Here is a 15882-nt window from a genome sequence, read left to right on the forward strand (position 1 = left end):
CGCAATGTGTCCTTTGAGAAAATCTATCATGAGTATCCCTTTAGAATCTACAAAAACCAGTAGCCATAACCTTCTGAGTTGACGTCTCTGTCTTGAATTTAACTGGCTCAGCAAAAAGCCTGTAGAGTAGTTCTACTCTGACCTACAGAATTAACTACATTACAGACAATTGCTTTAGGAAGTTATTATTTTCACCGGATCTTGCTCTCTGGATTGTACTGGTAAATTCAAGACTCATCACTCGTTACGATTCAGTCCATAAAATCATCATTAGCTTCCAGCTTGCTTAAAAGACTGGTGAAAAATCAGTTCTTTGAGCTAGCTGGTGTTTATCCAACGCTTATGGCACCCATCAAGCGTGCTAAGGGTGATGTTCACTTAAAATGAAATTGCTTAGCCATGTGAGATCCCAACTTTAGTAGCTATCACATCAGTGGTAATTCTTCTTCCACTAGTAGTTTCTGGCCTTCAGCCACAGTTTCTTCATTTGTCAATATTGATAGCCTCTCCTCTCTTGGTTCATCTTTGAAGTCTTCCTGACCTTCCTTAAAACACTTAATCTTAAACTTAAAACTGCTCTTTTACAGGGGCATCACTGCCATAAATTGGTTGCAAAGCTTCAATGATTTGGGAAGATATCCACTTGAGTTTTGTTTAAGATTTGATGCTAGTCTTGACCTCAAACTTGTGTTTTTCCATGGTACACAAAAAAAGTTTTTTTGAAGGCAACTTACCCAAGACATTGAAAAGTGCATTACTGAGTAACTTGCCAGCAATCATACACTGATGGCAGACTCATGTTTAATCATGTTTTGTTTAGAATAAACCTGTACATGTATGAACCAGAACCCTAGTAGCAATACTTCTTGACTTAACCTGGTATTTGATCATAGTACACCAGATATAAAATAAAATACAAAACACACTTATACAATTACACATTTCTAGCAGAATTCTTGGAAACCTTACAAAACGTATGCTATCGTTTAATATTTAAAGTATAAATATCAAGTTGCATTAAAAGTTAACGGACCACACATTGAAATTTTTTTTAAAGCAATAGCTGCCAAAACTAATCTGCTACTGATTAACAGAAGAATGTTACTCATTTGTTTCTAGTTGTAATATAACCCTCATGCATATGTAGAAATGAGATGTATATGTGTGTATTTATACATATAGTAACAATAATATTATATGGTACTAGGAAAACCAACTTACTCTTGGTAAATAACTTACCATTTCATTAAACAGACTTATAATAAGGAAATAAAATGAAAAATAATACATTATTTACTTAAGTAAAAGTGTTACAACTGTACCTTGTACATACCATCAAAATGGAAGCTCTTAAACTCTGTTAACTGATGGTATGTGGAGGGGATTATAATCAATGTAATGAAACAAGGTATATGAACGTTTGAATGTGAAACCGATGATGTGCCCTGAAAACTTTCACTCAATCCACTCAATCCACAATAAAAACCTTAAAAAAAAAAAAAAAGGAAGCTCTTTTTTATTTTAATTTCTTACTATTTACATATGACTTAATGTCTGTTTATAATGCTTAACACAAATAATCTTTCTGTGCCAAAAGTTTTTTCTTAAAACCTACAAGTAATCCAGAAATTCAGATCACTTTTCCAGAAGAAAACCAGAATGCCACAATGAATTCCTATTGTACAAAAGTAACCCTGTCGGCAGAATCAAAGCAGTATATAGGAGGCAATCCTTACCAATTTTTCATCCACTGTGATGAGTTGCTTGTCTCGAGTTTGATCCAACATCAGTCTCCATGTGGAAGTGCCCAACAACCTGCAGTGCAAGGTTTTAAATTAAAGAATAATCCATGCAATGAGCAAAGAAAAGCAGACAAACCTTAAGGAAAAAAAAAAGAGAGAGAGAGGACACAAAAATAATTTTTTTCCCTAATCAGTTCTGTCTACTGAATTTTTGACAGTCTCTCACTTGACAGTTCACAACAGGCTAAACTAGAAAGACTGAGCCACTTTCTGTAAGTGGACACTGGCTGGCTTGTCACAGTCAGAAAATGCAAGGCTATATCAACTGATATGGAAATCTGATCTCTAAATGATGGCATGAGAAAGGAAAAATTTAAATGTCAAGCATATTCTTACTGGTCTATATATAGAATTATACAATGTTAAAAAAAATATTTTTTCAATCTATATTTTCAAAAAATTAAGTAGTTTACATAGGCATCTATGTATTATTAAAGGAGGTGATCATGTTTGGTGAAGTAAAGGGTCAGTGAGTGGAAGGGGAGCCTCAATGAGATGGTTTGGCACAACATCCGTAATAGTGGCCTTGGACATGCTAGCGACTATAAGGATGGTACAGGAAAACAGCAACGTTTTGTTCTCTAGTACCTAAGGTTACCATGAGTTGGAGTCAAACAGTTAACAACTTATATACTACAAGATATATAACATACAAACTTCACTCTGAGGTGATAAGGGTAGATTTGAGGGGGCATTTCTAAGAGACTAACTAACAGGTAGCCTCCAAAGGATGTGAAACTGAGGGACAGTAAGTCTATGGTGCGGTAGGATAAGCACTACACTTCTAACCACAATGTCGGCATTTCAACCCCACTTCTGTAAGCGATGATACCAGCCATTTTGTGCATTCCTAAAGAACTGAGGGTCTTAGGAATCTAACTATGTAAATGCGTGTTTTTTACATTATTACCTGAAGAAAAACGAGTGCTCTTTAAAGATTTTTTTTAAGATTAGCAAAGAGAAGTCAGAAGGAATCAAATAAGGACTGTAAGGTGGATGCCTAAGGATTTCCCACTGAAACTCTTATAAAATTGCCAAGGTTTGATGACAGGAATAAACAGGAACACTGCCATGGTGGAGGAGGGCAATGCTCTGAGTGTGATAGTCAAGATTCTGAGCTAGGATTAATTGAGCTAGGATTTCCAGTTGTTTGACAGCTGATAGTAAACTCTATGATGATTGGCTATGAGAAGGCATAGTTAACTCTATGATGATTGGCTATGAGCCATGGATCAACTGAAAGGATGCTTCCTAAGGGGTCTGGCCTACTCCCAATATAATGGGCATACAGGGGAGATTAGCTCTCTTTCCTGCTAGATCTGGATTTCTCATCTGGATCGTAGACTCCAACCTTTGTGTCTTTGAACCTGAACCAGTGGTCTGCTGGGCCTGCCTGCCGAGTGTGCCTAGAAAACTGGATACCCACCAGAGGGCCTTGTAAGTCTGTTCCTGTTGCCCTAGCTTGTGTGCTCTGTGCAACCAGTTCTGCAGCACACCTGCCCAAGTCTTGGTTACCTGACCTCTTCTCCAGCGCCGAGGTCCTGCTCTGTGCACCGACTTAGGAGTCCTATCGTCCTGACTGCCTGCCAATCTTGGATCAGTTACCCATCACCTCTTCTCCAGCGCAGAGTTCCTGCTCTGTGCACTGACTTAGGAGTCCTATCGTCCTGACTGCCTGCCAATCTTGGTTCACTTGGCTTGCAAATGGGACTTTCCTATTTCGAGAACTGTGAGCCATTTCCTTGATATAAATTTTTTTGCGTGCTGTCAAGTCAGTTCCAACTCACAGCAACCCTGTACAGAGTTTCCTAAGAGCAGCTGGTGAGCTTGAACCACCGACCTTGAGATTCAAACCACCTTTGCAGTCCAGTGCATTAACCTGCAGCACTACACCAGGACTCCAGACAAACTTCTCTTTTTATATGCATACACACACATATACACACTCACATACACACACATATAAAGTTGTACTGGTTTTGCTTCTCTAGAGAAAGTAGCCTAAGATACTGGGGGAGGCTTTCCTGGCGTTTTTCTGCTAAAGAACTGGCTAGCTTTCTTTAAACATTCTAACAATATGAATACGTTATTGTTATTTAGCTCTCCAGAACCAACAAGCAAAAGGCCTTGAGCATCCCCCAAAACTGTTGCCATGATCTTTGCTCTGAATAGCATGTTTTTGCTTTCACTGGACCACTACTATCTCTTGGTGGCTGTTGCCTTGACTGTGTTTTGTCTTCAGGATCATATTGGCAAAGCCATTTTTTATCTCCTGTTACAATTCTTAAAAGAAATGCTTCAGGATCTTGATTTCACTTGTTTTAAAGTATCCACTGAACAGTTTTGGTAGTTATCAAATGAAAAGTTAGCTCAACCTTAATTTTTCAGTCAAAATAGTGTAAGCTGACCCAGTTGTGATTTAGATAGTGTTGACTATTATTTCTGCTGGTAATTGTGGATCCTCTTCAATTAGAGTAAGAACAAGATTATGTTCTCAAAAACTGATGTGGATGGTCTGCGATGTGGGCTTCACCTTCAAAATCATCTCATCCCTTCTTAAAACAAGTTGTTGTTGTTGTGAGGTGCCATCGAGTCGGTTCTGACCCATAGCGACCCTGTATAGGATTTCCAAGGAGCAGGTGGTGAGCTTGAATGGCCAACCTTGCAGCTCAAATGCCTTTGTAGTCTGGAGCATTAACCCACATTGCCACACCAGGATGCCTTTTACCCTTTGTAAATTACTGATTTCTCTATGGCAGTTTCTCCATAAATTTTTTAAAGCATCACTGATTTCACCATACATTTGATGTTTGCTCTTGCTTTAGCAGCACTCATGTTGCTCTGATACACAGCCTCTTTTCAAATCAGTATTTTATGCTTTTGAGTACCTCAAACTACATCCTGTCCTAACATGTAATATAGCAAGTTGTTAGGTGCCATCAATTCGATTCTGAGTCATAGTAACATTACGGACAACAAAATGAAACACTATCTGGTCCTGCGCCATCCTCACAAGCTGAGCCATTGCTGAGCCATTGCTGCTGTCACTGTGCCAATCTATCTCACTGGGGCCTTCCTCATTTACACTGACTCTCCATTTACCTAGCATGATGTCCTTCACCAGGGACTGATCCCTCATGATAATATGTCTGAAATATAAGTGATGAAGTCTGGCCATCCTGGCTTCAAAGGAGTATTCTGGCTGCACTTTTTCCAAAACAGATTTTGTTGTTGTTGTTCTAGCATTCCAAGGAACTTTTAATATTCTTATCCAACACCATAACTCAAATGCATCAATTCTTCTACAGTCTCCTTTACTCAACGTCCAACTTTCACATGCATATTAAAAATACCATGGCTTCAATCCAGTGGACCATAGTCCTCAAACTGACATCTTTGATCTTAAACACTTTAAAAAGATCTTGTGTGGATTTGTCTAATACCATATGCTGTTTGCTTCCATGAGTGTTGATAGTGGATGCAAGCAAAATGAAGTCTCTGACAACTACAATCTTTATCTCCATTTATCATGATGTTGTTTATTGGTCCAGTGGTGATGATTTTTTTTTATTTTTTTTTTTTTACACTGAGGTGCTATCCATACTGAAAGTTGTGATCTTAGTTTAAGTTCTCTTTGCTTTTAGCAAGCAAGGTTGTATCATCTGCACATAGGAGGTTATTAATGAGTCTTCCTCCAATCCTGATGCCACATCTTTTTTCATATAATCCATCTTCTCAAATTAATTGCTCAATGTACAGACTGAATAAGTATGGTGAAAGAATACAATCCTGTCACACACCTTTCTTAATTTTAAACCATTCAGTGTTCCTTTGTTCTATTCAAATGTTCTATGTACAGGTTCCACATTAGCATAATTATTCCACAACACTCATCTTCCGCAATGTTGTCTATAGCTTGTCATAATTTGCAGTTGAAAGTTTTTGCGCAGTCATTAAAGCACAGGTAAACACTCTTATGAGTTTATCTGGGTGCAAAAAAATGTAAAAATCCATGGATAGTTTTTCAATAATACACATTTTCCATGAACTTTCTGAAGATCCCTTGTATCATCACAACAGTAAGTCATCATTATTATATTTAAATTTATTTCACGCTAGTTTCCATGCCCTGCTTTGTTTTTAAAAGCTGTAACTGTAGAACTATAAAGAAAAACATCAATTTATGAGTTGAGCAATTATACTGCATTTCCTTGTTGTCATTGCTGTAGTATGCCATCAAGTGAGTGCTAACTCATAGCGACCTTATGCACAACAAAACAAAACACTGCTCGGTATGGGCCAACCTCAAAATTATTGCTATGCCTGAGCCCATCACTGCTGCCACTGTACCAATCCATCTCGCTGGGGTCTTCCTCTTTTTCTCCAAGCCTCCACATTACAAAATATGATATCCTTCTCCAGTGACTGGTCCCTCCTAATAATATGTCCAAAGTATGAGAGACGAAATCTGGCCATCCTGGCTTCCAAGGAGTACTCTGGTTTGTATTTCTTCCAACACAGATTTGTTTGTTCTTTTGGCAGCCATGGAACTTTTAATATTCTCCTGCAACTCAAATGCATCATCAACTCTTCTATGGTCTTCCTTATTCACTGTCCAACTTTTGCATGCAAATGAGGTTATTGAAAATACCATGGCTTGGGTCAGGCACACCTTAGTCCTCTCAAAGTGACATATTTGCTCTTCAACACTTTAAAAAGGTCATTCTGAAAAAGATTTGCCTAATGCATTTCCTTAGGACCGTTTAAAACAAACTAAAGCTACAGTACTCATTTCCACTAGTCAGAATCACATACATTATATACTAATTTCCATTTGACATAGTCACATATACAACCATCTCTGGAAGAAAGTTTAGAGCAACAAGTTTCTCACTGTGTAGATTTTCCAAGAATGAAACAAAGGTTCAGAGACAGTAGTCATTTGCCCACAGATAAAACTGTTAAACCATAAGTTAAGAACTAAAGGTTTCTGTTTTCTCTCTCCTTGAATTTGAGCTCTGTGACTGTTGGACCAACAGAATATAGTATAGGAGAAGTGGTAACTTTATCTGTTTCCAGGCTCTGGCCTTAAGAAACTAGCAGTTTCCACTTCCAATCTCTTAGAACATTCTCTCTAGAGATGTTCACTGTTGGAACTCTGCCACTAATTGTGTGGAAATCGAAGGTAACCTCTCACAGTGAGACACATTTGAAGAGGAACTGATAGTTCCTCATATGTCATCCATAGGAATGAGCCATACTGGAAATAGATCCTCCAACACCAGTTAGACATCCCAGATGACACTTTGTGAAGCAAGTTGCCCCTGCCAAGCCCTGTCAAACTACAGATTTGTGAGCAATACAGATGAGATGCTGTTGCTTAAATCCACTAAGTTTTAGGATAGCTTGTCTCTTTAACAATAGATAAGAAAATCAACTGTACCAGAAATAACCTGCTGGACTTTTAGACTAACTAAAATCAATAGACCTACGAAAATTATTGAGGAATCACTAAATTCTCAGCCATCTGATCAGAAGCAACTTATTAATGATTTGCTGTTAATTTATTGCAAATTGAATTAATTTAAGTTCACTTTAAATCAGGAGATGCTTAGTTCCACACTGAACCTTAAGGAAATATTACTGAAAGTTCTGACTGAAAAAAATAACACAGTAACATAAATATATTGGGCTGAATCACATTTCAAATTTATGATCTTAAAATTAAACCTCTCAAGATCCTGAATCATATAGTGAAAATTTAAGTTGGCATCAATATATTGTACTCATAAGATAGAAGCAAGAGAGAATCAACAATTAATGGAAAAACTAAAACTGAGGAATCAAAAGACTATTTCAACATTTCGGGGAAATATTTAGAGAGTAAAAGGAGAAAAAGTAAAGATTCTATAAATATTTTGGTTAATTAAGTTCAATGGAAATAACAATGAAGACAATTAGTTTGCAATCTACTCACAAAACCATAGATTCTCTATAACTCAGATTTACTACAATAATTTCTCACCTTCATAGTACTTACTATTATCTTAAAATATTCAGCTCACGTCAAGCTAGCTCATAGCTGTCCTTTCTCCTATTATTCTTAGTCAGATGGAAATTGTGGCAAGAACAAATAGCAGTTGTACCTCTAGACCCTACTCTGGCCAAAATCTTCAACTAATCCTTTGAGAGTCATCCAACAAACAAACTAAGGAAAGATTTGTGTAAGAGGGATAAGCGTAATCATGCTCACATACCAGACTCTGGAATGAAACTGAGGAAAATTAAGGAGGAAAATGAGGGTGAGGCATTGGAGGGCATAATGGAAAAATGTAGAAGACAAAGAAACATAACAAAGTTTATAGCAACAGGTATGAAAGTAAATAAAGATAAGATAAAAAATTACGGGAGCAAGTAAGAAATTCAGATGTCATTGTGGTAATAGTATTATGTTACCAAACACAAAGAACACATGAAAACTTCTTATGGAGGAAGGTCAAATCATTGAAAATAATAATTTTACTGATGTGGAATACCCAAAAAGAAAAGAATTTGCTGCATTTTAGCTTACAAAAACTTGGAAACATACTATAAATTATTATCTAGAACTTAAATATAATACTGATAAAGTCATAATGGGATTTTTAATAAAAACTAGAAAATTCTCACCAGGAACAAAACTTCGTAAGAATAGCCAATAACAAAGTTTTGTGGTTTTTTTCCCATTTTAGTATAGGGTTCTTTTCTTAAGCTTTTACAATAATGGTCTTATGCAGTATTTGTCCTTTTGTGACTGATTAATTTCACTCAAGGAGCTCTGGTAGCGTAGTGGTTACAAATCGGGCTGTGAACCTCAAGGTCGACAGTTCGAAACTACCAGCTGTTCCATGGGAGAAGGAAAAGGCTTTCTGCTCCCGTAAAGATTTACAGCCTCGGAAACCATATGCAGGGTCTTTGTGAGTCGGAACCGGTTCCACGGCACATAACAGCAACAACAACAACTGGCTAATCAATAGGTCTGCTAACCTCAAGGTCGGCAGTTCAAAACTACCAGCTGTTTCATGGGCAAAATATGAGCCTTTCTGCTCCCATAAAGATCTGCAGCCTTGGAAACGCTATATAGGGTGGCTATGAGTCGGAACCAACTCCACAGTACTAAACAAGTGGGTAATGATCATGAACATTTCTTCTTATGTTTGTTGGCTGCTCAAATGTCTTCCTTGGTGAAGTGTCTGTTCACGTCCTGTGCCCATTTTTTAACTGGGTTATTTATCTTTTTCTTGTAGAGGTGTTGTAGTTTCCAATATATTTTAGAAATTAGTTCCTTGTCTGATAAGTCTTTGCAAAAGATTTTTTCCCATTCTTAGAGATTCCCTTTTTACTCTTTTGGTGAAAGTTTTTGATGCACGTTAAGTTTCTAATTTTCAGTATGTCCCAAGCATCCATTTTGTCTAACAAAAGAATTTGTTTGTGCAGCTCTCACAATGTTTGGTAGTCTATGTGTGCCCTGTATTAGAGCCCCTAAATTTGTCCCTATTTTTTCACTGATGACCTTTATTAATTCTGGGATTCACATTTAGGTCTTTAATCCATGCTGAGTTGGTTTCTGTATATGGTGTGAGATAAAGGTCTTGTTTCAATCTTTTACATATTAATTTCCAGTTCTGTCAGCACCATCTGTTGAAGAGACTATGTTATGTCTTCCCCAATCAATGTGCTTTGACCCTTTGTCAAAGATGAGTTGGCTGTATGTGGATGGGTTCATTTCTGGATTCTCAATTCTGTTCCATTGATCTATGTATCTTCATTGTGCCACTATAAGGCTGTTCTGACCACTGTAGCCATATTGTAAAATTTGAAATCAGGGAGTGAGAGGCTTCCTACTTTGTTCTTCTTCTTAAGCAGTGCTTTGCTTATCCTGGGTTACTTTCCTTTCCATATAAAGTTTGTAACTGTTTTTTCCATCTCTATAAAGAATGTCCTAGGAATCTGGATTGGATTGGATTATATCTGTAGATTGGACTGGATAGTATTCTTTGTTGGCTACCAGGGGTGGGAGGGAGGTGAAGGGAAAGCACAGGGAAGAGGATAGACATATCATAGTTCAGGTGCTGGGGAGGGCAATACACAAGAAAGGGGAGGGAGATGGAAGAACAAGGTAGACAAGAGAACACTTAGGCAGGTTTGCATGGTCTACATGGGACAGCGGTAAATAGTGATGCATGCTCAAGCTTGAAACAACAGGGCTATGTGATATAGGGATTGAGGAATAGTCTGAAGAAGGGAAATAATAAGATGTCTGACTGTCTTTAAAATATTGGTCTCCTTTGCTTACTACTGTAAAATACACACTTAAGTGGGTGGGATAGAAAGGAATACTGGGAAACATGATTATAGAAAGTTCGTAATCCCGTCTTCAGCCTATAACTGATTGGAATACCTAAAAGGGATGCTATAACTTGACCGTTGAAGAGGCTTCTTGCAGAGCCTCTGTAGTGTACAAGACCTTAGGTCGATTCCTAATCTCTATCTAGAACCTTCTGAGATGGGACATTCCCACTTGAAAGGACAAACAGATCAGCCTGCAGCAGATAGAGGTAAAAAAAGACCAGCAGGAAAAATGAAAACCAAAAACAGCAGTCTGACTGGCTACTACAAGAGCAAGCAAGTTGTTCGCCAGGGAGCCATCAAGGCAAGCAATCAAGTCCCTTTAGGACAAACCCCACTCCAAGACTGAAACTCAAAGGGAATACACGAGCAAGTATGTAAGCTTGCTGGTAACCACAATGGTCTACTGCTGAGTTGAAGTGGGAGAAAAGCAGCAACGAAGATATGGGCTGAGTTCAACCATATTCCATAGACTCCATCAAACAGGAGATGAGAGAGAGAAGAGGAAGAGCTGGTTGGTCCAAAGTATGATGAGACATGGGCACTCCTGGGCCAATGAACAAGTGCACCTAGCCATGGAGGGCTAGAGCTGAGAGTGAAGTGCCCAGTGGAATACTACTCTGACAAAAAGCAATGAAGTCCTGATACCTGCTACAGTTTGGATGAATCTTGAAAACATTGGGTGAAATAATTCAGTCACAAAAAAACAAATATTCTAATACTGTATGTCCCACTTAAGGAGCTCTGGTAGCACAGTGGTTACAAATCGGGCTGCGAACCCGCAAGGTCAGCAGTTCGAAACTACCAGCTGCTCCACGGGAGAAAGATGAGGCGTTCTGCTCCCGTACAGATTAACAGCCTCGGAAACCCTGTGCAAGGTCGCTATGAATCGAAACCGACTCCACGGCACGTAACAACAACAACAACGTATGTCCCACTTGTGAAATCGACAAATATATACACTAAAATTTATTCATGATTACCGGGATGGCACAGAAAGAGAAGTAGCTATCTTAACTTGAAGAGGTACTTGAAAATATAGTGTTGCTATTCATATAACATGATGAAATGTTAACAATGTCACTAAATTATACATGTAAAAACAAATATGGCAAATAAAAAATATATATCTACTTTTACAAAACAATTAAAGAACAAATAATACAGCAGATGACATGGTTTAACATTATAACCTAGAATATAAAATAAATATACTTCAGTACATACCAATATAAATAAATGACTGAAATAATTTTTTTTACAAATTGGGGAGAAGGGACACATCTTACTGATAGAAGAATATCAACTAAAACAATTCTCAAATACTCCCCTCTTCAAGCAGTGAATTAATTCTACAGTCTAACTACTTGCGTGGGAGCTGAATTGAGACCCACTTCCAGAGAACAGACTATGGAAAGAGATAAAACAGTAATTTTAAAGTACAGAACCTAGCCAACACTGCCTAACCATGTGATCAAGGTTAACCTTTCATCAGTGCTGAGCTTTGATGATATCATATATCTCCTAAAGGTACTTTACACCTCTGTTACATTGTTCCCTAAAATCCATGATAAGTATCAGATAAAACCAAATTTAGGAAGATATATTCTAAAAAAAATAAAATACCTAATCAGTGCTCCTCAAGACTATCAAGACAATGAAAAACAAAGAAAGATTGAGAAACTGTGACAGACCACAAGAGATTAAGAGGCAGGATGACTAAATGCAAGATGGCATCACAGACTGGATTCTCGAACAGTGAAGGCAACTGGCATGGAGAAAACCTGCTTAAGTAAGAATAAAGTTTGGAATTTAGTTGACACTACTATGTCAATGACAGTTTCATAGTTTTGAAAAACATACGATGTTATATAACATACTGCCATTGTTGTTAAATGCCACTGAGTGAGTTCCAACCCATAACGACCCTGCATAGGGTTGCCAAGGAGTGAATGGTGAGCTTGAACCACCAACCTTTCAAAAACGGCTTTGCAGTCTAGCACATTAACCCACAGCACCACACCAGGAATATAATATATTGACATTAGGAGGAATTACTCAAGTTATACACAAGCTTTCTGCATTATCTCTGCAACTTTTCTATAATATAAAATTATTCTAAGATAAAATTTATTTAAAAAGCAAACAGAACTCTGACACGTGCATAGCTCAAAAGGTACCGCTCCTACCATCACATGAAAAAAAAAGAAACCAAAAAACCACGAAAAATGAAATGCCTTTTCTTAGATCCATCAGAACATACCACCATATTGAAAACTGGAGAAACAGAAAATACAGAATATGCCAAAATCAGTTTATAAAACAGAAGCATCTGGAGCCAGTAAATGAATGTAAACTAGCTTGAGAGTTTAACACAAAACAAAACAAAACAAAAAAAACATTGCTGAAAGCCCAATCTTCAGGGAGTCCTCAAACTTTCATAGGTTTTCAACTCCAGGAGCCCCACTAGGTACTCACGGTAAAAACAGAAAAGAAGTCCTTATTTCTGCAAGAGGAGGCGGAAAGTAACTATTTTGAAATATGCCTAGAGTATTCACTTAATAAAATCTGCCTTCTAAGGGAGAGTATTTATCTGACCTGTGGGAAGTTTTCCTATCTCATGCAAGTGGGAGGAAAACAGGCCAAGAAATGCTCCTGAAATTCAAAACCAGGGACTCAAGCCCACTGAAAAAAGTGAGATTGAACTGTAAGATTATAGAAAGAATCCCTTCTCAAAACCATACAAGACATCAACAATGGAGTGAAATCTACAAAACACAGGTTGTTCTTAAGGAGGTCTTCTTGTTGCTAGGTGCCATCAAGTCAGTACTGACTCATAGAAACCCTATGCACAGCAGAACAAAACACTGCCCGATCCTGGGTCAACCTCACTACTGTTGCCATACTTGAGTCCATCGATGCTGCCAGTTGACAAATCCATCTCATTGGGGGCCTCCCTCTTTTTCTCTAACCCTCCACCTTACCAAATATGAGATCCTTCTCCAGCGATTGGTCCCTCCTGACAATATGTCCGAAGGATGAGAGAATAAGTTTGGCCATCTTGGCCTCCAAGGAACACTCTGGCTGCACTTCTTCCAAAATTGATGTATTGGTTCTTCTGGCAGCCCATGGCACTTTCAATACTAAGCAAACCCAAAGACAATAAGGGAAAGAGGGACAATGAAACTTCTGGCACTAACAAAAAAAAAAAAAACAGCAAATGTTAAAGAAAGCCTAGCTCCTAGCAGGTTAATATAAAACCAAATATTAAAAGACTAATTATCTCAGTTCCTATTGTACAATATGTTGTTGAATGGCATCGACTCTACCCAGGGTTTCTGAGGAGCAGCTGGTGGGTTTGAACCTTGCAGTTCACAGTCCAGTGCTTACCCTACAGCGCAAAACCCAAAGTCTATGTCTGATATAGACTATTTACAATTTAAAAATGGTGAGGCATAGTAAAAGTTAAGAAAAAACAACCTAAAGATACAAAACAAGTATCAGAACAGACTCAGATATGACACAAGTTTTGAAATTATAACAAATTTAAATGAATTCTCATTAATATGTTAAGGGCTCTACTGAAAAAAACCTTGGAAATATTCAGCAATAGATGGGTAGTAAGGGAGCATCAAAAAGTTCATGAAATACAGCAAGAAACATTCCCACCCCCTCCACACACAGAGTAGACAGAGAGGGGCAACTTGGACATTGGATACCCAAATGGGGAGGGAGGGCCTACAAAGGCAAGAAGTAACTGGCTTACAAGCTATCAAGAGGGAACCTAGACCTAGGGGGCATGGAGGAAGGCAGAATCACCAGTGAGTACTATCCAATTTGTCTAGGTGGAGCTGATGAAATGAAATACAGATGGGTTACGTGCGATACTGTAGTGAATAATGGTTATCAAGACGGATTGTGAGTGTTGGAAATGCAAGGGTAGATGTTTTGTAGCAAGGAAGAGAGCGATTATTTCTCCAGTCTAGGAGCGTAGGTCTCTGGGACCACCAATGGTTAAGAGCCAAGAACGGGACCCCACCCAGAGAACCGGGGATGCCCGAGATGGAGAAAGAGATGATGACATGGAGGGATGAAGCGGCTGGGGACTTTGGATCCAGAAAGGGAGAGGAACTGTGGGCTGAAGACTGAGTGGGGAGTGGGGGAGTGTAGAGCACGGGCTTCTAGGATATGCCCTTTGGTCGGAAGATGATGCATGGAGGGGATTGGAACCATAGCAATGTAAAGATATACAATGGAATGAATATGGAACTGAGGTTCTCTCATGTAAACTATCATATAACTCACAATAAAACATTAAATAAATAAATAAAACAAAATAAAATCAGGAAAAAAAATTTCATGGAAAAATGGAATGTAAAAACAATGGAATTTCTCAGCAAACTTTTGAAACCCCTTCATATAAGCTTGTTATTGTTGTTAGATGACATTGAGTCAGTTCCAACTCACAGAGACTTTATGTAAAAAAGAACAAAACACTATAAGGTATTGCACCAAACTTATAATTGTTGCTAAGCTTCAGCCCCCTGCTGCTACCACTGTGCCAATCCATCTCATTGGGGAACTTTTCTCTTTTTTTGCTGACTCACCACTTTACCTAGAATGATGTCCGTCTCCAGGGACTGGTCGCTGCAGATAATACGTCAAAAGTATGAAAAACGAAATCTCACCATCCTGGCATCTAAGGAGCATTCTGGCTGTACTTCTTCAAACAGAGATTTGTTTCTTCCAACAGTCCATAGCACTTTTAATTATCTTTTCTAACACCATAACACAAAAGCATCAATTAATTCTTCGAGATCTTTCTTATTTTGTGAAGAAAAAACCTGGCATCACGATTGGAGGAAGACTTGTTAGCAACCTGAGATATACAGCTAATACAACCTTGTTTGCTGTAAGTGAAGAGGACTTAAGATACTTACTGGTGAAGGTCAAAGACCACAGCCTTCAGTATGAGTTGCACCTCAATGCAAATAAAACAAAAATCCTCAACACTGGAACAACAACAACATCCACATAAACGGAGAAAAGACTGAAGCTGTCTAAGAAGCAGTAGTTAAGAAATCAAACAACATTATGCATGTATTAGGCAAATCTGTTACACAATACCTCTGTATAGTGTTGAAAGACAAAGAAGTCAGCTTGAGGACTAAGGTGCACCTGATTCAAGCCACAATATTTTCAATAACCTCATATGTATGTGAAAGTTGGACAGTGAATAAATAAGGAAGACCTTAAGAAGAATCGATGCATTTGAGTTGTGGTTTGGAGAATATTAAAAGAACCATGGGCTATTACAAGAACAATCAAGCTGTTCTCCAGGGAGCCATCAAGGCAAGCAATCAAGTCCCTTGAGGACAAAACCACCCTCCAAGACTAAAACTCTAAGGGAATATATGAGCATGCTTGCATGTAAGCTTGCTGGTGACCACATTAACTACACATGTGAATTGAAGTGAGGGTAAGTCAGTAATAAAGATATGGACTGAGTTCAATCACATTCTATAGACTCCGGCTGACCTTCATGAGAGAGAGAAGAGGAATGGCTGGCTGGTCCAAAGTTTGGGGAGACTTGGGAACTCCTGAACCCATAGACACTGACCTAGCCACAGAGGGCTAGAGCTGAGAATAAAGTGCCCAACTGATAGGAAGCATCCAGCTGATATATTGGGGG

General features: G+C 38.3%; 1 protein-coding gene across 1 annotated transcript in view; it reads right to left on the reverse strand.

Annotated features, from left to right (window-relative positions):
• NDUFS4 (NADH dehydrogenase (ubiquinone) Fe-S protein 4, 18kDa (NADH-coenzyme Q reductase)) overlaps positions 1 to 15882 on the reverse strand; it is a 157732-nt gene that overhangs the window by 113762 nt on the left and 28088 nt on the right. Inside the window, exon 2 of the mRNA XM_006865740.1 lies at positions 1737 to 1815. Coding sequence (XP_006865802.1) covers positions 1737 to 1815 — 79 coding nt within the window. The remainder of the gene's footprint in view (positions 1 to 1736; positions 1816 to 15882) is intronic.

Source organism: Chrysochloris asiatica, unplaced genomic scaffold (genome assembly GCF_000296735.1).
Source record: "Chrysochloris asiatica unplaced genomic scaffold, ChrAsi1.0 scaffold00082, whole genome shotgun sequence".
NCBI lineage: Eukaryota > Metazoa > Chordata > Mammalia > Afrosoricida > Chrysochloridae > Chrysochloris > Chrysochloris asiatica.